Source organism: Salmo salar, chromosome 19, assembly GCF_965601325.2.
Source record: "Salmo salar chromosome 19, fSalSal1, whole genome shotgun sequence".
NCBI classification, from domain to species: domain Eukaryota; kingdom Metazoa; phylum Chordata; class Actinopteri; order Salmoniformes; family Salmonidae; genus Salmo; species Salmo salar.
In genome coordinates this window covers 73098707-73121852 of record NC_138309.1, presented here as the reverse complement: position 1 = coordinate 73121852, position 23146 = coordinate 73098707, and the positions used below count along the sequence as shown (strand labels likewise).

Below are 23146 nucleotides of genomic sequence, written 5' to 3'. Positions count from 1 at the left end.
CTAATACTGACAGATATCATGAGGCTACCCTGAAATTACATGATCAATTGATGTTTTACTGAACATGAAAAGCATGCAGGTACTTGCTGTATAACTCTGATGATAGAGCTAAATGTGTGCAATTGTTTTGCATGGAATAATCGGAAAGTTCTAGTTCTGACTATGCTCTTCAATGTTTACATACTGTTTTCCCTACTTGATATGCATATACTGTATTCTAGTCAAGGCCTATCCTTAACTATTGCTGTACACATACTATTCTATCCTAAATATTCTACAGATATACTACATATTCTATCCATATATTTCTCTCCATAATGTCTATACATCCCATCATATACATATCTATTTATATTCTTTTGGGAGCTAGGAATTTGTGTTTATCTCTAAAAATAGCTATTCTCTCCCTGACCATCATAATCTTAAAATTATGCTCTCTAAACTTCAACAGTACCAGTTATTTAATGAAGCCTAATAATTTCGTATACATTAGTTAAGTGGCTAGTTGACACGTTATAGAAATCATGCAGTGATTAGAAAAAATCCAGCAATTGGACCATTGCTGTTGCCCTCGACAACCCTTAGCAGCGACTAACCAATACATATTGCAGTAGACCCTATACTACATTATACTATTTTTCCACAAAAAAAAGTGTAACTAGTCACCATCTATGAAGGCTGTAAACCTAAGGCTTTAATACTTCACCAGCTATGTAAGTTGATGCCTCATCAGGCGGCTTGTTAAAATGTCATATTGGAATGCAGTGTACATGACAGGATTCAAGACATATTTTATATTTAAACAACATGGCATAATATTGTATATCAATATAATCCCTACAAACCAGTGAAAGATCCCTTTAGGAATATTATAGATACATTTTTAATTGTTTGAAAATAAAATATAGATATCAGTGATGCAAATACAGATCAAAACCATTGATATGAGTAGTGTTTTTGGTACATTTCTGGAACAGATTTGCTAATGTTTTACAAAGTTTATATATATCTTGCAAACCTGGCTAAATTGGTTGTGTTATCTGCATAACTATAATCTATTTTGTATTGCCATTAGGCATATTCCTGTAAGGGCTGTCTGAAGAGAGAGTGGACCAAGGTGCAGCGGAGTTAGTGTTCATCATTTAATTGAACAACTTGAACACTTTACAAAAACAAGAAAAGAGAAAACCGACAGCCAACAGTCCTGTCAGGTGCAAACACTAAAAGAAACAATTACCCACAAAACCCAAAGGAAAAACATGCTCCTTATGTGTGACTCCCAATCAGCAACAACGAGCTTCAGCTGTGCCTGATTGGGAGCCACACACGGCCCAAAACAAAGAAATACAAAAACATAGAAAAAGGAACATAGAACGCCCACCCAATGTAACACCCTGGCCTAATCAAAATAAAGAACAAAAACCCCTCTATGGCCAGGGCGTTACAGTACCCCCCCCAAGGTGCGGACTCCGGCCGCAAAACCTGACACTGAAGGGGAGGGTCCGGGTGGGCCTTCTTACGGCGGCGGCTCAGGTGCGGGACGTGGCCTCTGCCCCACCCTTGGCGTCGCCCTCTTAGGTGGCGCACCTGGCCACGCCGAAGGTCTGGTGGGCGACCCTGACTTCGCCCGGCTGGCGGGCGACCCTTGTTGCGCCCGGCTGGCGGGCGGCGATGGCTGCGCCCGGCTGGCGGACGACCCTGGCTGCGCCCGGCTGGCGGGCGGCGATGGCTGCGCCCGGCTGGCGATGGCAGATCCTGACAGGCGGGCCACTCTGGCAGCTCCGGGCAGGCGGGCCACTCTGGCAGCTCCGGGCAGGCGGGCCACTCTGGCAGCTCCGGGCAGGCGGGCCACTCTGGCAGCTCCGGGCAGGCGGGCCACTCTGGCAGCTCCGGGCAGGCGGGCCACTCTGGCAGCTCCGGGCAGGCGGGCCACTCTGGCAGCTCCGGGCAGGCGGGCCACTCTGGCAGCTCCGGGCAGGCGGGCCACTCTGGAGGCCTAGTCCTGGGAGGTGGCACAGGACGGACCTGGATGGGGAGACCCACTGGTGGCCTGGACCTAGGAGGAGGCACAGGACGGACCAGGATGGGGAGACCCACTGGAGGACTGGTCCGTGGAGGAGGCACGGGCTTGACCAGGATGGGGAAACCCACTGGAGGACTGGTCCGTGGAGGAGGCACGGGCTTGACCAGGATAGGGAGATCCACTGGAGGACTGGTCCGTGGAGGAGGCACGGGCTTGACCAGGATGGGAAGACATGCAGGAGGCCTGGTTCTGGGCGTAGGCACAGGACGTGCAGGGCTGGGAAGACATGCAGGAGGCCTGTTTCTGGGCACAGGCACAGTCTTCACCAGACAACCAGCACGCACCTCAGGACGAGTATGGAGAGCTGCCTCAGGTGACATCATTTCAACGACACGCTCCGTAGGGCGAATGCCGTGCCTTATGCACCAAACTAGCAGCTCTCTCATCTCTCTCTCCTTTAATCTCCCCATTAACTCCTTCACAGTCTCTGCCTCGTACCCCTCGCTCACCTCCAATGTCAACCCGACTGACTCTGGTTCCGACCTCGGCTCCGCCGACTGTCCCGTGTGCCCCCCCCCAAAAAAATTATTGGGGCTGCCTCTCGTGCTTGTTGCGCTCTCTCTCCTCATAATATCGCCTCTCCGCTTCAATCTCCCACTGCGGGAGGCGATACTCCCCAGCCTGAGTCCATGGTCCCTCTCCGTCCAGTATCTGTTCCCATGTCCATGAGTCCATCAAGCTGTTCTCCTGTTGCTCCTTCCTCCTCCGCTGCTTGGTCCTGGTTTGGTGGGTAATTCTGTAAGGGCTGTCTGAAGAGAGAGTGGACCAAGGTGCAGCGGAGTTAGTGTTCATCATTTAATATTTAATTGAACAACTTGAACACTTTACAAAAACAAGAAAAGAGAAAACCGACAGCCAACAGTCCTGTCAGGTGCAAACACTAACAGAAACAATTACCCACAAAACCCAAAGGAAAAACATGCTCCTTATGTGTGACTCCCAATCAGCAACAACGAGCTTCAGCTGTGCCTGATTGGGAGCCACACACGGCCCAAAACAAAGAAATACAAAACATAGAAAAAGGAACATAGAACGCCCACCCAATGTAACACCCTGGCCTAACCAAAATAAAGAACAAAAACCCCTCTCTATGGCCAGGGCGTTACAATTCCACCTATTATTGAAAGAGTTGTGACAATGTCAGACCAATCAAATTTAAACCAATGGAGCTGGTTTGCAGCCATATTGGAAAATGTTAAATCAGAAATGTCTAGGCATAATTGTTTAGACTTCTTGATTGCTTTATGTAAAGTTTGGTGTACTCATTATGAAGGCATTTTGCGAAAATGGATTAACTGTAGCTCTTTGCTGGATATAATGCATTCCTATGGGATTTCAAATAGGGTGCAATGTATGGGAAGGTTTCAGATTACATTCCTTGATGTTAACACAATTTAAAATCACATTGCATATAATGTTGATTAATAAAAAGCAGTGAATGCTTCTAGAACAAAGTGTATTAATGTAATATTTTTGGGAAACGGCAACAAAACGCAGTTTGGACAGCTTTTTTGGCACATATTTGGCATACCACTATTCTAGTAATATTTTGGTGAATACATATAACTGACATACTTGAGCCATCATTGTTGGTTGTCCTCGTTGTAACACACATTTTAAGACATATTGGTCTTATTACACCAATTATTTATTCAGTAATGGCCATGCAAAATTAATGCTGTTCCTCCCCATTGAAATGAATGACGGACATCTTGAAAATAGGTTGCTGGGACGGATTATAGACTAAATCTATGATGACTCTATATACTGTAGCTAAAAACTTCCCCAATAGATCTCCTTGTCCTGTTTGAAATTTGGTGTAGTTATCATCCTGGGTACCATGTGATAGTAAAGCACATCCCAATACTGTCCATTCTACTCGATATACCACAAAATGCATACAGTACATGTATGACCTTTGACACCCCAAGGTGAGCCCATAGAGATATCATTAGCATTCCAATTGTTTCAGACCATATGTGTTGCATTATGAAGTTTATAACATGTCAAATTGCGTTAGTTTGAGAAGTTAGTTCCCTGATAATACAAAATGATCATGCCCTCAATCCTGTTGGCCCAGCTAACTGCATAACATATGTAATGAGAATATTTAAGATTTAATAAAGTTCATATTCAGTTAAGAGTAATTAACACAATGCTTAGCATATTTATGTTTTTCCGGCCTTTATGTCATTCACATGATTTCAAGTGTCCTATTTGTGTCAAGGGTTGATGGTTACGAGATGTTATGTATTAAACTCATATCTGTTTATAGTAACTGAAACCAGACTGGATGTACAAGGACTGAGGACACTGATATGTTATTGTATTGATGACCTTATGAACACTGTGTGACTCTGCAGCAGCTGGCAAAGTATTTTGTTGTGACTCCGTACAAGCCTCCCAGGCTGATGTTTATGGAACATTGGTGCTGTGAGATTGGAATTTAAGGCCATGCTTAGAGTAGGCCAGTTAGACATTTTCTCTGCTTCTGTGCTGTAGGTGTGTCCCGGTCTCACTTGTAATAAACCAGATTGATTTATGATTGACTATATCCGAGAGTGTTCTTCTTTTATTCACCCCTTTACAGTTACCATACAGTGCATTCAGAAAGTATTCGGACCCCTTCACTTTTCCCACATTTTGTTACGTTACAGCCTTATTCTAAAATTGATTAAATTGTTTTTTGACCCCTCATCAATCTACAATCTGCCAACAATTACAAATGTTTGCAAATTTATTTAAAAAAATTAAAAAAGTGAATATCCCATTTACTTAAGTATTCAGACCCTTTACTCAGTATTTTGTTGAAGCACCTTTGGCAGCGATTACAGCCTCAAGTCTTCTTGGGTATGATGCTACAAGCTTGGCACACCTGTATTTGGGGAGTTTCTCCCATTCTGTTCTGCAGATCCTCTCAAGCTCTGTCACGTTGAATGGGGAGCATCGCTGCACAGCTATTTTCAGGTCTCTCCAGAGATGTTCGATTGGGTTCAAGTCCGGGCTCTGGCTGGGCCACTCAAGGACATTCAGAGACTTGTCCCCAAGCCACTCCTGCTTTGTCTTTGCTGTGTGCTTAGGGTCATTGTCCTATTGGAAGGTGAACCTTCGCCCCAGTCTGAGGTCCTGAGCACTCTGGAGCAGGTTTTCATCAAGAATTTCTTTGTACTTTGCTCTGTTCATCTTTACCTCGATCCTGACTAGTCTCCCAGTCCCTGCCACTGAAAAACATCCCCACAGCATGATGCTGCCACCATGCTTCACAGGAGGGATGATGCCAGGTTTCCTCCAAACGTGACGGTTGGCATTCACGCCGAAGAGTTCAACCATGGTTTCATCAAACCAGAGATTCTTGTTTCTCATGGTCTGAGAATCCTTTAGGTGCCTTTTGGCAAACTCCAAGCGGTCTGTCATGTGCCTGTTTCAGAGGAGTGGCTTCCGCTGGCCACTCTACAATAAATATATAAAATTGTATTTGTCACATGCGCTGAATACAACACCACCTTACAACGAAATGCTTACTTACAAGCCCTTAACAACAATGCAGTTTTAAGAAAAATACTAAAAAAATTAAAGTAATAAGTAATTAAAGAGCAGGGGTAAAATAACAATGGTGAGGCTACATGCAGGGGGTACCGGTACAGAGTCAATGTGCGGGGGCACCGGTTAGTCAAGGTAATTGAGGTAATATGTACATGTAGGTAGAGTTATTAAAGTGACTATGCATCGATAATCTATAATAAACAGCGAGTAGCAGCATTGTAAAAGGGGGGGGCAATGCAAATAGTCTGAGTAGCCATTTGATTAGATGTTCAGAAGTCTTATGGCTTGGGGGTAGAAGCTGTTTAGAAGCCTCTTGGACCTAGACTTGGCGCTCCGGTATCGCTTGCCGTGTGGTAGCAGAGAGAACAGTCTTTAACCAGGGTGGCTGGAGTCTTTGACAATTTTTAGAGCATTCCTCTGACAGAGGTCCTGGATGGCAGGAAGCTTGGCCCCAGTGATATACTGGGCCGTACACACTACCCTTTGTAGTGCCTTGCGGTCGGAGGCCGAGCAGTTGCCATAGCAGGCAGTGATGCAACCAGTCAGGATGTTCTTGATGGTGCAGCTGTAGAACCTTTTGAGGATCTAAGGACCCATGCCAAATCTTTTCAGTTTCCTGAGGGGGAATAGGTTTGTCGTGCCCTCTTTATGACTGTCTTGGTGTTCTTGGACCATGTTAGTTTGTTGGTGATGTGGACTCCAAGGAACTTGAAGCTCTCAACCTGCTCCATTACAGCCCCGTCGATGAGAATGGGGGCATGCTCTGTCCTCCTTTTCCTGTAGTCCACAATCATCTCCTTTTGTCTTGATCACGTTGAGGGAGAGGTTGTTGTCCTGGCACCACACGGCCAGGTCTCTAACCTCCTCCCTATAGGCTGTCTCGTCATTGTCGGTGATCAGGCCTACCACTGTTGTGTCATTGGCAAACTTAATGATGGTGTTGGATTCGTGTCTGGCCATGTAGTCATGAGTGAACAGGGAGTACAGGAGGGGACTGAGCACGCACCCCTGAGGGGCCCCCGTGTTGAGGGTCAGCGTGGCGGATCTGTTGTTACCTACCCTTACCACCTGGGGGCGGCCCGTCAGGATGTCCAGGATCCAGCTGCAGAGGGAAGTGTTTAGTCCCAGGGTCCTTAGCTTAATGATGAGCTTTGAGGGCACTATGGTGTTGAATGCAGAGCTGTAGTCAATGAATAGCATTCTCACATAAGTGTTCCTTTTGTCCAGGTGTGAAAGGGCAGTGTGGAGTGCAATAGAGATTGCATCATCTGTGGATCTGTTAGGGTGGTATGCAAATTGAAATGGGCCTGGGGTTTCTTGGATAATGATGTTGATGAGAGCCATGACCAGCCTTTCAAAGCACTTCATGGCTACAGACGTGCGTGCTACGGATCGGTAGTCATTTAGGCAGGCTACTTTAGTGTTCTTGGGCACAGGGACTATGGTGGTCTGCATGAAACATGTTGGTATTACAGACTCAGACAGGGAGAGGTTGAAAATGTCAGTGAAGTCACTTGCAAGTTGGTCAGTGCATGCTTGGAGTACACGTCCTGATAAACCGTCTGGCCCTGCGGCCTTGTGAATGTTGACCTGTTTAGGTCTTACTCACATTGGCTACGGAGAACGTGATCACACAGTCGTCTCGAACAGCTGATACTCTCATGCATGTTTCAGTGTTACTTGCCTCTAAGCGAGCATAGAAGTAATTTAGCTCATGTCACTGGGCAGCTCGCAGCTGTGCTTCCCTTTTGTGCTCTGTAATAGTTTGCAAGCCCTGACACATCTGACGAGCATCGGAGCCGGTGTAGTACGATTTGATCTTAGTTCTGTATTGACACTTTGCCTGTTTGATGGTTCGTCGGCAGGCATAGCGGGATTTCTTTTAAGCTTCCGGGTTAGAGTCCCGCTCCTTGAAAGCGGCAGCTCTTTAAAAAATTTTTTTATTTCACCTTCACCATTAAGCAAAGCAGTGCGACAAAAACAACACAGAGTTACACGTGGGATAAACAAACGTACAGTCAATAACGCAATAGAAAAATCTGTACACAGTGTGTGCAAATGAAGTAAGGAGGTAAGGCAATAAATAGGCCAATGGTGGCAAAGTAATTACAATTTAGCAATTTACACTAAAGTGATATATGTACAGATGAGAATCTGCAAGTAGAAATACTGGTGTGCAAAAGAGCAGAAATACAAAAACATATACGGGGATGAGGTAAATAGTTGGTTGGATGGGCTATTCACAGATGGGCTGTGTACAGCTGCAGCGATCGGTAAGCTGCTCTGACAGCTGACGCTTAAAGTTAGTGAAGGAGATATAAGTCTCCAACTTCAGTGATGGTTTTTTTAAACATTTTAATTGTTTAAAAAACAAAATTGTGCAATTCGTTCCAGTCCCTGGCAGCAGAGAACTGGAAGTAAAGGCAGCCAAAGGAGGTGTTGGCTTTGGGGATGACCAGTGAAATATACTTGCTGGAGCACGTGCTACGGGTGGGTGTTGCTATGGTGACCAGTGAGCTGAGATAAGGCGGGGCTTTACCTAGCATAGACTTATAGATGACCTGGAGCCGGTGGGTTTGGCGACGAATATGTAGTGGAGGGCCAGCCAACGAGAGCATGCAGGTCGCAGTGGTGGGTGATTTATGGGGCTTTGGTGACAAAACGGATGGCACTGTGATAGACTACATCCAGTTTGCTGAGTAGAGTGTTTTAAGGCTATTTTGTAAATGACATCGCCGAAGTCAAGGATCGGTAGGATAGTCAGTTTTACGAGGGTATGTTTGGCAGCATGAGTGAAGGAGGCTTTGTTGCGAAATAGGAAGCCGATTCTAGATTTAATTTTGGATTGGAGATGCTTAATGTGAGTCTGGAAGGAGAGTTTACAGTCTAACCAGACACCAAGGTATTTGTAATTGCCCACATATTCTAAGTGAGAACCCTCCAGAGTTTTGATGCTAGTCGGGCGGGAGGGTGCAGGCAGCAATCGGTTAAAGAGCATGCACTTAGTTTTACTAGCATTTAAAAGCAGTTGGAGGCCACGGAAGGAGTGTTGTATGGCATTGAAGCTCATTTGAAGGTTTGTTAGCACAGTGTCCAAAGAAGGTCCAGATGTTAAGATCGAATCCCCGAGCTGACAAGGTAAAAATCTGTCGTTCTGCCCCTGAACAAGGCAGTTAACCCACTGTTCCTAGGCCGTCATTGAAAATAAGAATTTGTTCTTAACTGACTTGCCTAGTTAAATAAAGGTAAAATTAAAAAATTGTTGATGCCAGTGACTGATGTGGTGTACTCAATGCCATCGGAAGAATCCTAGAATATATTCCAGTCTGTGCTAGGAAAACAGTCCTGTAGCTTAGCATCTGCTTCATCTGACCACTTTTTTATTGACCGAGTCACTGGCGCTTCCTGCTTTAGTTTTTGCTTGTTAGCAGGAATCAGGAGGATAGAATTATAGTCAGATTTGCCAAATGGAGGGCGAGGGAGAGCTTTGTACGCGTCTCTGTGTGTGAAGTAAAGGTGGTCTAGAGTTTTTTTTTTTTTTTTTTTCCCCCTCTGGTTGCACATTTAACATGCTGGTAGAAATGAGGTAAAACCCATTTAAGTTTCCCTGCATTAAGTCCCCCGCCGCCTCTGGATGAGAGTTTTCCTGTTTGCTTATGGCCATATCCAACTCATTGAGTGCGGTCTTAATGCCAGCATCGGTTTGTGGTGGTAAATAGACAGCTACTAAGAATATAGATGAAAACTCTTTTGGTAGATTGTGTGGTCTACAGCTTTTCATGAGATACTCTACCTCAGGCGAGCAAAACCTCAAGACTTTCTTAGATATCGTGCACCAGCTGTTGTTTACAAATATACATAGCCTGTCACCCCTTGTCTTAACAGAGGCTGCTGTTCTATCCTGCCGATACAGTGTGTAACCCGCCAGCTGTATGTTGTTCATGTCATATGATGTTACAGTTTTTAATATCCTGTTGGTAGGATATACATGCTTGTAGTTCGTCCACTTTATTATCCAGCGATTGTACGTTGGCCGATAGTACCGTTGGCAAAGGCACATTAGCCACTCGTTGCCAGATCCTTACAAGGCACCCCGATCTCCTTCCGCGATATCTCCGTCTTTTTCTCCTGCAAATGACGGGGATGAGGGCCTCGTCGGGTGTCTGGAGTAAATCCCTCTCGTCCAAATCATTAAAGAAAAATTATTCGTCCAGTTTAAGGTGAGTAATCGCTGATCTGATGTCCAGAAGCTATTTTCGGTCATAAGAGACGGTAGCAGCAACATTATGTACAAAATAAGTTACAAACAATGCGAAGAAAAACTACCAAAATAACATGGTTGGTTAAGAGCCCATAAAACGGCAGCCATCCCCTCTGGTGTCATTATACATAATAAAGGCCTGATTGGCGGAGTGCTGCAGAGATGGTTGTCCTTCTGGAAGTTTCACCCATCTCCACAGAGGAACTCTGGAGCTCTGTCAGAGTTACTATCGGGTTCTTGGTCACCTCCCTGACTAAGGCCCTTCTCCCCCAATTGCTCAGTTTGGCCGTGCGGCCAGCTCTATTAAGAGTCTTGGTGATTCCAAACGTCTTCCATTTAAGAATGATGGAGGCCACCGTGGTCTTGGGGACCTTCAATGCTGCAGACATTTTTTGGTACCCTTCCCCAGATCTGTGTCTCGTCACAATCCTGTCTCTGAGTTCTATGGACAATTCCTTTGACCTCGTGGCTTGGTTTTTGCTCTGACATGCACTGTCAACTGTGGGACCTTATATAGATAGACAGGTGTGTGCCTTTCCAAATCATGTCTAATCAATTAAATTTACCACAGGTGGACTCCAATGAAGTTGTAGAAACATCTCAAGGATGATCAATAGAAACAGGATGCACCTGAGCTCAATTTCGAGTTTAATAGCAAAGAGTCTGAATACTTATGTAAATCAGGTATTTTTGTATAATTTTTTAAAATACATTTGCCAACATTTCGAAAAATCTGTTTTCACTTTGTCATTATTGGATATTGTGTGTAGATCGATGAGGGGGGAAAAAACATTTTATCCATTTTAGAATAAGGTCTGAATACTTTCCCGAATGCACTGTATAATGCAGTGATAACCACATTTATCTTTCTCCGATACTTTTCTGTCATACCTAAATACAACCCACAGACATGGACCTTAATGAAAATCATCAATAGACTTTGCCACCCCAAAGTGGACAAATACACTGAACAAAAATATAAACCCATCATGTAAAGTGTTGGTCCCATGTTTCATGAGCCGAAATAAAAGATCACAGAAATGTTCCATTTGCACAAAAAGCTTATTTCTCTCAAATGTCGTGCACAAGTTTGTTTAAATCCCTTTTAGTGAGCATTTCTCCTTTGCTAAGATAATCCATCCACCTGACAGGTGTGGCAAATCAAGAATCTGATTAAACAGCATGAGTGTTACAAAGGTGCACCTTGTGCTGGGGACAATAAAAGGCCACTCTACGATGTGCAGTTTTGTCACATAAAACATATTTTGAGGGAGCGTGCAATTGGCATGTTGACTGCAGGAATGTCCACCAGAGCTGTTCCCAAAAAATGTTATGTTAATTTCTCTACCATAAGCCACTTCCAATGTCGTTTTAGATCATTTGTCAGTATGTCCAACCGGCCTCACAACCTCAGACCAAGTGTGTGGCGTTGTGTGGGCGAGCGGTTTGCTGATGTCAACGTTGTGAACAGAGTGCCCCATGGTAGTGGTGGGGATATGGTATGGGCAGGCATAAGCTACGGACAATGAACAGAATTGCATTTTAAAGATGGCAATTTGAATGCACAAAAATACTGTAACGAGATCCTGAGGCCCATTGTGAGGCCCATTTTTTTAAGGTATCTGTGACCAAAAGATGCATATCTGTATTCCCAGTCATGTGAAATCCATAGATTAGGGCCTAATGAATTTATTTCAATTGACTGATTTCCTCATATGAACTGTAGCACAGTAAAATCTTTGAAATTGTTGCATGTTGCCTTTATATTTTTGTTCAATATATGTTAAATTTGTCCTGCTGGCACATGGATTATGTGTGCGTTTCAGTGTTGATGTTGTGAGTGTTTATTTTGTTAAACCACCAGGAGGTTAAGGCTCTGTTTGCCTGTGAGAGCCTCCCCAGGATCCAGAGCTGTGAGTTTGCCCAGAATGACAACTGGTTCATCACCTTTAAAACTGAGGCTGACGCTCAACAGGTACAGCTGGGAGAGACAGAGACTGGGGTTACGGAGGTTAACAACAGCTGGGAGAAGGGTTGATTCTCTAGACATTCATGCACATTTCATTCAGCTGCAGATTTCATTCACGCGTGTGTGTGTGTGTGTGTGTGTGTGTGTGTGTGTGTGTGTGTGTGTGTGTGTGTGTGTGTGTGTGTGTGTGTGTGTGTGTGTGTGTGTGTGTGTGTGTGTGTGTGTGTGTGTGTGTGTGTGTGTGTGTGTGTGTGTGCGTGCTCTCCAGGCATTTCAGTACCTGAGAGAGGAGGTGAGGACGTTCCAGGGAAAACCCATCAAGGTGAGTTGAGACTTTTTATTTCTTTATTTAACCTTTATTTAACTTGGCAAGTCAGTTAAGAACAAATTCTTATTTACAATGACGGCCTACCCCTGCCAAACCCTAACCTGATCTAAATATTTTTCTATACATGATGCAAGTGCCAGTCACATGATAAAAGATTGATTGCTTTGTTGAATAATAAATTGATCAGGCACGGATCAAGGCCAATGTGATGGCAGTCACATCTTACGCTCCAAAGAATGGCTACAGGCCCCGCCCAATGCACCCCTGCACCAATCAGCAGCCTTACAACCCATACCACGCCCCTCCAACTTTCCAGCAGCCCCTCCCACAGCTTTACCCAATGAGCAATCAAAGGTTGGCTGCCATGGCCGGATACACGGACCCTGACCTGGTGAGATGGACACACACACACGTACACAGATGCAGGTACAAGCATTTTCTCTCACACTGGTGTCATTGGTGTTCTGTACAGCAGATGGCGTCATTACCTGGCTTCATGAACGGCTTCCCAGGAGGCCCCAGCTTCAAAATATCCCCCTCATACAGACACAGGTACTACACTCCTCACTCTCTTTCTTTCTCATTCTGGAGAGACGTCTCTCTCCTTCTCCCAAGCTATCATTCTCGCTCTATTTATTTGTCTCTCTCTCTCTCTCCATTTCTGTTTTTCTTGATGATGGAACCATGGTTGTAGTTAGGTTGTTGCGATGTTACATGTGTTTCTCTCTCTCCTCCAGTAGGGGGCACCGTGGGCAGCGGGAGCAGAGGCGGCGGTCTGGCGACAGGGAGCCGGGCCTTCTGGATGACCCCCCCTTCTTCCCAGAGCATGTACCAATAGGACGCCCCCCTGGCCACCCCAGGCAGGGCCGGCCACAGTTACCAGGCAGCAGGCGTAGTAGGGAGGGAGAGGGGGGTCGACGTGGAGGGAGAAGGGAGTCAGGGTCCTCCCCAAGCACTGGCATACGAAGGTAATGACCTCTAACCTCCAGCCCTTAGAGACGGGACTCTTCCTGATAACTCATGTTCAGTAGAGACTAAACAAAAGATAAAATGTTTTTGTGGTACCACGTGAACTGAAGGAAGATAATAGGTATGTTTTCATTAACTTGTCCAGTGATTTATTTTTTATTTTTTTACATTTAAAAGGTTTGCATAGATGCTAAAATTGCATGCTATGCTACAGTGCGTTTCCATTGAACTATATCGTCAATAAAATCAGCTGGATGTAATAATTTCACAAAAGGACCCATTATCGCAAAAACCTACAATGTCAAATAGAAATTAATTGGTTGAAGTTTTTCCATGACGTACAGTATTTAGGCAAATTGCGCATAAGGCCTAATAACTTGGCGACAGCCTGTAGCCTATGCCCTCCCACCAATCTGTTTTATGTCTCAGGTAGCCTGCAAAGCCAGCATGGATAGAATGCAATAATTGACTAATATTTGCCATATTCTAATAATTCTTATATGCCAACGTATCGCCAAGGTCCATGGTGAAACTTGCACTCCTGTAGATCTGAAATAATTGGATGATGAAACTTGCCAGACAACCAGAACAGCAAGGCAAAGTAAAGCAATTCAGGCATACAGAAAGTCAGGACAAAAATAGATTTTGCAGTAGGCATTAGAATGAAATGTGGAGAGGTGCTTTATAGTTACGAGCACGGCCGACCAGCTCATTAGACAGAATTAGGCGGCCACCTATGGCATCAGATTGACGAGGGCGGTATTTTCTGAGCTAAACTGACCAAGACGCACCTCCAACAACAACACATGAAACTCCACATAATTCTGCCCAAAAACAATGACAGTTTCTCACAACCAGTGGCATAAGGGCTTTTTAGCTGAGTGCAAATGCCACCCGGTGATAAGCAGTGCCCACTTTGTAAAAGGCAGGGGCGCAAAATATTTTGCTTGTCCATTCAGAGGGCGCCTCTCCATGGTACTGTTGGAGAGACGCATCGCTGTGGCGCGTCACCAACGCAACGTTCCATAAATCATGTAACAGAGTATGTGGCCTGTTCTGTAGCCTACAGGCTGGAGATTAAATGTATGACAATGTAATGAGACAGACACTTTTTACATCATGTAGGTTTCTCCCATCAAATAGCCTAACCTAAATGGCGCCCATTCAAATAAAAATGCACTGACATGTTAACAAACAACATATCCTAAAAACATATCCTGTTGTCTAGGAGTTTCACCCTATTGTCATGATCAGTGGTTTCAAGTTTTTATCCGTCCATTTTTTTGACAAGCTGATCATAGCGAAAAAGAAAATAGTTCTGCATTTCCAGCTTTGTAAACACATTGTAAAATAGGCTCACATTAACTCCTGATAAAGTTGGGTAGCTGATATTCAGAGCTTAAATAGCCTAATTAATTAGTCACAGGAATCAGGATTAATAAAGCCAATGCTACGGCCTACCACATGGAATGACATTCATACAATTCCGTTGCTGGCCACATGGTAGGATACACCCCAGTAAGCACGAGCCGAAGTCTTTTGGATGTCTTTTTTTGGTGTTTTATAAACGGTAGTCTTACCACATACAGTGCATTTGAAAAGTATTCAGACCCCTTGACCTTTTCCAAGTGTTGTTAAGTTACAGCCTTATTCTAAAATGATTTGAATTGTTATTTTTTCTCATCAATCTACACAAAATACCCCATAAACTGGTTTACATAAGTATTCAGACCCTCAGTACTTTGTTGAACCTTTGGCAGTGATTTACATACTTGAGTCTTCTTGGGTATGATGCTGCAACTTGGCACGCCTGTATTTGAGAAGTTTCTCCCATTATTCTCTGTAGATCCTCTCAAGCTCTGTCAGGTTGGATGGGGAGCGACGCTGCACAGCTATTTTCATGTCTCTCCAGAGATGTTTGATCGAGTTCAAGTCTGGGCTCTGTCTGGAACTCTCAAGTACATTCAGAGACTTGTCCCAAAGCCACTCCTTCGTTGTGTTGGCTGTGTGCTTAGGGTTGTTGTCCTATTGGAAGGTGAAACTTCGCCCCAGTCTGGAGCAAGTTTTCATCAAGGATCTCTCTGTTCTTTGCTCCATTCATCTTTCCCTCGATCCTGACTAGTTTCCCAGTCCCTGCCACTGAAAAACATCCCTACAGCATGATGTTGCCACCACCATGCTTCACCGTATGGATGGTGCCAGGTTTCCTCCAGACGTGAGGCTTGGCATTCAGGCCAAAGAGTTCAATCTTGGTTTCATCAGACCAGAGAAACTTTAGGTGCCTTTTTTCAAACTCCAAGTGGGCTGTCATGTGCCTTTTACTGAGGAGTGGCTTCCGTCTGGCCACTCTACCATAAAGGCCTGATTGGTGGAGTGCTGCAGAGATGGTTGTCCTTCTGGAAGGTATTCCCATCTCCAAAGAGGAATTCTGGAGCTCTGTCAGAGTGACCATCGGGTTCTTGGTTTCCTCCTCGACCAAGGTCCTTCTCCCCCGATTGCTCATTTTGGCCGGGCGGTCAACTTATTCCATTTAAGAATGATGGAGACCACTGTGTCCTTGGGGACCTTCAATGCTGCAGACATTTTTTGGTCCCCTTCCCCAGATCTGTGCGTTGACACAATCCTGTCTCTGAGCTCTACGGACAATTCCTTCGACCTCATGGCTTGGTTTTCACATCATCTGTCAACTGTGGGATCTTATATAGACAGGTGTGTGCCTTTCCAAAGCATGTCCAATCAATTGAATTTATCACAGGTGGACTCCAATCAAGTTGTAGAAACATCTCAAGGATGATCAATGGAAACAGGATGGACCTGAGCTCAATTTTGAGTCTCATAGCAAAGGGTCTGAATACTTATGTAAATAAGGTATTTTGGCTTTTTATTTTTAATAAATTTGCAAAAATTTCAAAACTGTTCTCGCTTTGTCATTATGAGGTATTGTTTGTAGATTGATGAGATTTAAAAAAAAATGTAAGCCATTTTAGAATAAGGCAGTAACGTAACAAAATGTGGAAAAAGTGAAGGGGTCTGAATACTTTCCGAATGCACTGTAGATGGGCATTCATAAACTTATATTTCAGGCAACACTGTAGGCTACACCTCAGTAAGCATGGACCGACACCGATGCCTTTTGTACGTCTTTTTTGTTGGTGCCATCCGGACCGGCCTTGATTTCCACATCCACTGATATTAGTTTTTGGTCCGGTCCGGACATTGGTTTTTGGTCTCGTCTAGGGTGGCAGAACGCCAAGGACCGGCCCTGGTTACGCGATGACATCACGGGCCCTGCATACTTTCAAAATTATTCAGCAATCAATATTTATTTAAAATATACTTTAAAAAATGTTGATTATCTTAGTAAAGCTTGACAAAAGAAAAATCCACCTCTGTCGAACGAAAAGACAAATCCACCTCTGTCGAACGAAAAGAAAAATCCACCTCTGTCGAACGAAAAGACAAATCCACCTCTGTCGAACGAAAAGACAAATCCACCTCTGTCGAACGAAAAGACAAATCCACCTCTGTCGAACGAAAAGACAAATCCACCTCTGTCGAACGAAAAGACAAATCCACCTCTGTCGAACGAAAAGACAAATCCACCTCTGTCGAACGAAAAGACAAATCCACCTCTGTCGAACGAAAAGACAAATCCACCTCTGTCGAACGAAAAGACAAATCCACCTCTGTCGAACGAAAAGACAAATCCACCTCTGTCGAACGAAAAGACAAATCCACCTCTGTCGAACGGATACAAATTTCAACGATCTTTAGAAAAGTTATCCAATACCTGTTCTTTCCATTACACATGCCGCAGTGATTTTTTTGTTGTAGACATTGCTTTTGTTGAATAAAGCTGGGTCAATGAGAAACCTGCCTATTGATTCTCTCCCTCTGAAGGAGAGGCCCCATTGGTCAGAGGAGGAGAAGAAATGAGAAGTACACTGTAAGTACTTAACATGTGGATGGCTTTGGGAAAATGTCAAGGAAAAGCTCTTACTTGTGAGTGTTGTTTTTGTGTGTCTGTGGATATGTATGTCTGTGTATAACAATATGTGTATATAAACGTATGTATGTTTAGAGAGAGCCCCCCAAGTCGCCCCCCCGCTCCTTGTCTCCCAGTCTGGAGCTTGGCCCTACTAGCTTCCCCCCGCTGCCCCCGGCAACGGCCTCCAGAGAAACACTTACCATAGCAACCAGCCATCACAAAGCAACCTGCAACCACAAGGTAACCAAGAGTCACACACACATACACACTCACACATGCCGTCTACTTTCTTGTAAGGTTGTTTTTCTTGTTACAGAGTGCAGTTACAGACAGCAGTACCAGCCAACCAACCACTGTGACATTACAAGACCTCCAGCCTATCACAGCATTGCCTCAGAAAACCCTCCCCCCAGAGTGAGTATATTCTCCATCCTTTGAATCATCATTGCTGTGGAATGGGTCCCTTTCACAATTTGTCTTGTATGATTACTTCAAGGAAGAAGAATACATGCAGACTCATGTCTGTGTTATGGTTGTGTTGTGTTATGGTTGAGGGTTGTGGTTGATGGTGGTTGTTGCTATACCACAGGAAGCTAAAGGAAACCATGCCATCTCCCAAGAGGACCACAGCAGCTCCTCCGACCATGAAAGAACCTCTCCAGACCATGAAGGAAAACGGACCAGCAGTGGTGAGACACTTCACAGACTACAGAGGCAAACTGGTTATTAGTGAAAGTAGTGTATGCTGGGTACTGACCTGTCCTGTGTTGTGATTGGTTAGGAGTCCAAGAAGCCAAGCTACGCTGAGATCTGCCAAAGGATACGAGCCAATCAAACGCTTTGCGCAAACCTCATTGACCACACCCCATCCGGGGTGGAGCTTGCCCCAGCCTATCCTGCACAGGAGTCTGGCCAGGCTCAGTTACCACGGTGACCAGAGTGAGATGGTTACTTTTGGTTGGGGAGGGCAAGAGGGGAGGAGGAGAGAAGAGGAAGACGTTTTTCAAGCCAAAGAAAAAAAATCTATAGCCCTTTAATGTTGAGGTTTTGATTTATTTTATTTATAAAGTTTAGTTACTTTTAGAAGCCAAGTTGTAGAACTCTTGTTTCTCTCTGCTGTCTGTCTGTCCGTCTTGTGTCTCTGTCTGTCTGTCTGTCTGACTGACGGAACTCTCTGAATTCTTTACCTTTTAATATTGATTAATTTATTTTTATGAATATTGATTAGTATTTAGAGCATCAGACATACTTCTGTATGAATTCCTAAGTCTAAATAACTTCAGCGGAACAGTTACAATAACTAAACTGGAACAGACTGGAACAGTTACAATAACTAAACTGGAACAGACTGGAACAGTTACAATAACTACACTGGAACAGACTGGAACAGTTACAATAACTACACTGGAACAGACTGGAACAGTTACAATAACTAAACTGGAACAGACTGGAACAGTTACAATAACTAAACTGGAACAGACTGGAACAGTTACAATAACTAAACTGGAACAGTTACAATAACTAAACTGGAACAGACTGGAACAGTTAAAATAACTAAACTGGAACAGACTGGAACAGTTACAATAACTACACTGGAACAGACTGGAACAGTTACAGTAACTACACTGGAACAGACTGGAACAGTTACAGTAACTACACTGGAACAGACTGGAACAGTTACAGTAACTACACTGGAACAGACTGGAACAGTTACAGTAACTACACTGGAACAGTTACAGTAACTACACTGGAACAGACTGGAACAGTTACAGTAACTACACTGGAACAGACTGGAACAGTTACAGTAACTACACTGGAACAGACGAACAGTTACAGTAACTACACTGGAACAGACTGGAACAGTTACAGTAACTACACTGGAACAGACTGGAACAGTTACAGTAACTACACTGGAACAGACTGGAACAGTTACAGTAACTACACTGGAACAGACTGGAACAGTTACAGTAACTACACTGGAACAGTTACAGTAACTACACTGGAACAGTTACAGTAACTACACTGGAACAGACTGGAACAGTTACAGTAACTACACAGGAACAGACTGGAACAGTTACAGTAACTACACTGGAACAGACTGGAACAGTTACAGTAACTACACTGGAACAGACTGGAACAGTTACAGTAACTACACTGGAACAGTTACAGTAACTACACTGGAACAGACTGGAACAGTTACAGTAACTACACTGGAACAGACTGGAACAGTTACAGTAACTACACTGGAACAGACTGGAACAGTTACAGTAACTACACTGGAACAGTTACAGTAACTACACTGGAACAGACTGGAACAGTTACAGTAACTACACTGGAACAGTTACAGTAACTACACTGGAACAGACTGGAACAGTTACGGTAACTTCACTGCAACAGACTGGAACAGTTACGGTAACTACACTGGAACAGACTGGAACAGTTACAATAACTACACTGGAACAGACTGGAACAGTTACAATAACTAAACTGGAACAGACTAGAACAGTTACAATAACTACACTGGAACAGACTGGAACAGTTACAATAACTAAACTGGAACAGACTGGAACAGTTATAATAACTACACTGGAACAGTTACAGTAACTACACTGGAACAGACTGGAACAGTTACAGTAACTACACTGGAACAGACTGGAACAGTTAAAGGAACTACACTGGAACAGACTGGAACAGTTACAGTAACTAAACTGGAACAGACTGGAACAGTTACAATAACTAAACTGGAACAGAATGGAACAGTTACAATAACTACACTGGAACAGTTACAGTAACTACACTGGAACAGACTGGAACAGTTACAATAACTAAACTGGAACAGACTGGAACAGTTACAGTAACTACACTGGAACAGACTGGAACAGTTACGGTAACTACACTGGAACAGACTGGAACAGTTACGGTAACTACACTGCAACAGACTGGAACAGTTACAGTAACTACACTGGAACAGACTGGAACAGTTACAGTAACTACACTGGAACAGACTGGAACAGTTACAGTAACTACACTGCAACAGACTGGAACAGTTACAGTAACTACACTGCAACAGACTGGAACAGTTACAGTAACTACACTGCAACAGACTGGAACAGTTACAGTAACTACACTGGAACAGTTACAGTAACTACATTGGAACAGACTGGAACAGTTACAGTAACTACACCGGAACAGACTGGAACAGTTACGGTAACTACACTGGAACAGTTACAGTAACTACACTGCAACAGACTGGAACAGTTACAGTAACTACACTGGAACAGTTACAGTAACTACACTGCAACAGACTGGAACAGTTACAGTAACTACACTGCAACAGACTGGAACAGTTACAGTAACTACACTGGAACAGTTACAGTAACTACAATGGAACAGACTGGAACAGTTACAATAACTACACTGGAACAGACTGGAACAGTTACAATAACTACACTGGAACAGACTGGAACAGTTACAATAACTAAACTGGAACAGACTGGAACAGTTACAATAACTACACTGGAACAGTTACAGTAACTACACTGGAACAGACTGGAACAGTTACAGTAACTACACTGGAACAGACTGGAACAGTTACAGTAACTAAACTGGAACAGACTGGAACAGTTACAATAACTAAACTGGAACAGACTGGAACAGTTACAATAACTAAACTGGAACAGACTGGAACAGTTACAATAACTAAACTGGAACAGACTGGAACAGTTACAGTAACTACACTGGAACAGACTGGAACAGTTACAGTAACTACACTGCAACAGACTGGAACAGTTACAGTAACTACACTGGAACAGTTACAGTAACTACACTGGAACAGACTGGAACAGTTACAGTAACTACACCGGAACAGACTGGAACAGTTACGGTAACTACACTGGAACAGTTACAGTAACTACACTGGAACAGACTGAAACAGTTACAATAACTAAACTGGAACAGACTGGAACAGTTACAATAACTACACTGGAACAGTTACAGTAACTACACTGGAACAGACTGGAACAGTTACAGTAACTACACTGGAACAGACTGGAACAGTTACAGTAACTAAACTGGAACAGACTGGAACAGTTACAATAACTATACTGGAACAGACTGGAACAGTTACAATAACTAAACTGGAACAGACTGGAACAGTTACAGTAACTACACTGGAACAGACTGGAACAGTTACAGTAACTACACTGGAACAGACTGGAACAGTTACAGTAACTACACTGGAACAGTTACAGTAACTACAATGGAACAGACTGGAACAGTTACAATAACTACACTGGAACAGACTGGAACAGTTACAATAACTACACTGGAACAGACTGGAACAGTTACAATAACTAAACTGGAACAGACTGGAACAGTTACAATAACTACACTGGAACAGACTGGAACAGTTACGGTAACTACACTGGAACAGAATGGAACAGTTACAGTAACTACACTGGAACAGACTGGAACAGTTACAGTAACTACACTGGAACAGACTGGAACAGTTACGGTAACTACACTGGAACAGACTGGAACAGTTACGGTAACTACACTGGAACAGTTACAGTAACTACACTGGAACAGACTGAAACAGTTACAATAACTAAACTGGAACAGACTGGAACAGTTACAATAACTACACTGGAACAGTTACAGTAACTACACTGGAACAGACTGCAACAGTTACAGTAACTACACTGGAACAGACTGGAACAGTTACAGTAACTAAACTGGAACAGACTGGAACAGTTACAATAACTAAACTGGAACAGACTGGAACAGTTACAATAACTAAACTGGAACAGACTGGAACAGTTACAGTAACTACACTGGAACAGACTGGAACAGTTACAGTAACTACACTGCAACAGACTGGAACAGTTACAGTAACTACACTGGAACAGTTACAGTAACTACACTGGAACAGACTGGAACAGTTACAGTAACTACACCGGAACAGACTGGAACAGTTACGGTAACTACACTGGAACAGTTACAGTAACTACACTGGAACAGACTGAAACAGTTACAATAACTAAACTGGAACAGACTGGAACAGTTACAATAACTACACTGGAACAGTTACAGTAACTACACTGGAACAGACTGGAACAGTTACAGTAACTACACTGGAACAGACTGGAACAGTTACAGTAACTAAACTGGAACAGACTGGAACAGTTACAATAACTATACTGGAACAGACTGGAACAGTTACAATAACTAAACTGGAACAGACTGGAACAGTTACAGTAACTACACTGGAACAGACTGTAACAGTTACAGTAACTACACTGGATCAGACTGGAACAGTTACAGTAACTACACTGGAACAGTTACAGTAACTACACTGGAACAGACTGGAACAGTTACAGTAACTACACCGGAACAGACTGGAACAGTTACGGTAACTACACTGCAACAGACTGGAACAGTTACAGTAACTACACTGGAACAGTTACAGTAACTACACTGGAACAGACTGGAACAGTTACTAAGTACAAGCAGCCAGACACTGAGTGCCAAGAAGCTAAAAAGCACCGATTTCACATCAACATTTGTTTCTGCATGAGTTTTAGATGTATTTATGTACTGTTTTATTTAGATGGAATGTCGTGTATTGATTGGTTTGTGTTGTTTTGAGTTTGGGGGTGAGTGTCTGTTTAGAAGAGAAACATCTGAGGTGGATATTGATATGTGTACATACAACACTGTTAGCGTTAACAACTTGAATTTGATTTGGAATCAGGGGTAGCTGGAGGAAGGGAGAGGGTGGGGGATGTAGATAAAGCTTTCAGTTCGCATTTCCTATGTCTGAGAGAGATTAAGTGTGCAAATGCGGGTAATCGATACAGAATTAAGGCACGAAAGTTAATATTTTCTTTTTTCTGTACAGATGTAAATAATTTCACTATTATTAAACAAGTGCCTTTAATAATAAACAATGGAAAACTATTATGTTCGCTTAATTAATGTAAGGGAGCCTTCCCTTTAGTAGGAGG

General features: G+C 43.5%; 1 protein-coding gene across 2 annotated transcripts in view; it reads left to right on the top strand.

Moving 5' to 3' along the window:
* Positions 1-23099, top strand: part of LOC106579478 (uncharacterized) — a 33723-nt gene extending 10624 nt beyond the window's left edge. Inside the window, exons 7-16 of one of the 2 annotated variants that reach the window (XM_014159426.3) lie at positions 11752-11862; positions 12125-12178; positions 12372-12575; positions 12660-12736; positions 12922-13152; positions 17054-17099; positions 17235-17381; positions 17458-17555; positions 17731-17830; positions 17923-23099. In XM_014159426.3, coding sequence (XP_014014901.3) covers positions 11752-11862; positions 12125-12178; positions 12372-12575; positions 12660-12736; positions 12922-13152; positions 17054-17099; positions 17235-17381; positions 17458-17555; positions 17731-17830; positions 17923-18075 — 1221 coding nt within the window. In that variant the 3' untranslated portion in view covers positions 18076-23099. Of the gene's footprint in view, positions 1-11751; positions 11863-12124; positions 12179-12371; positions 12576-12656; positions 12737-12921; positions 13153-17053; positions 17100-17234; positions 17382-17457; positions 17556-17730; positions 17831-17922 lie in introns of both variants that reach the window. The other variant, XM_014159424.3, reaches the window with a different exon arrangement.
* The last annotated feature ends 47 nt before the right edge of the window (positions 23100-23146 follow it).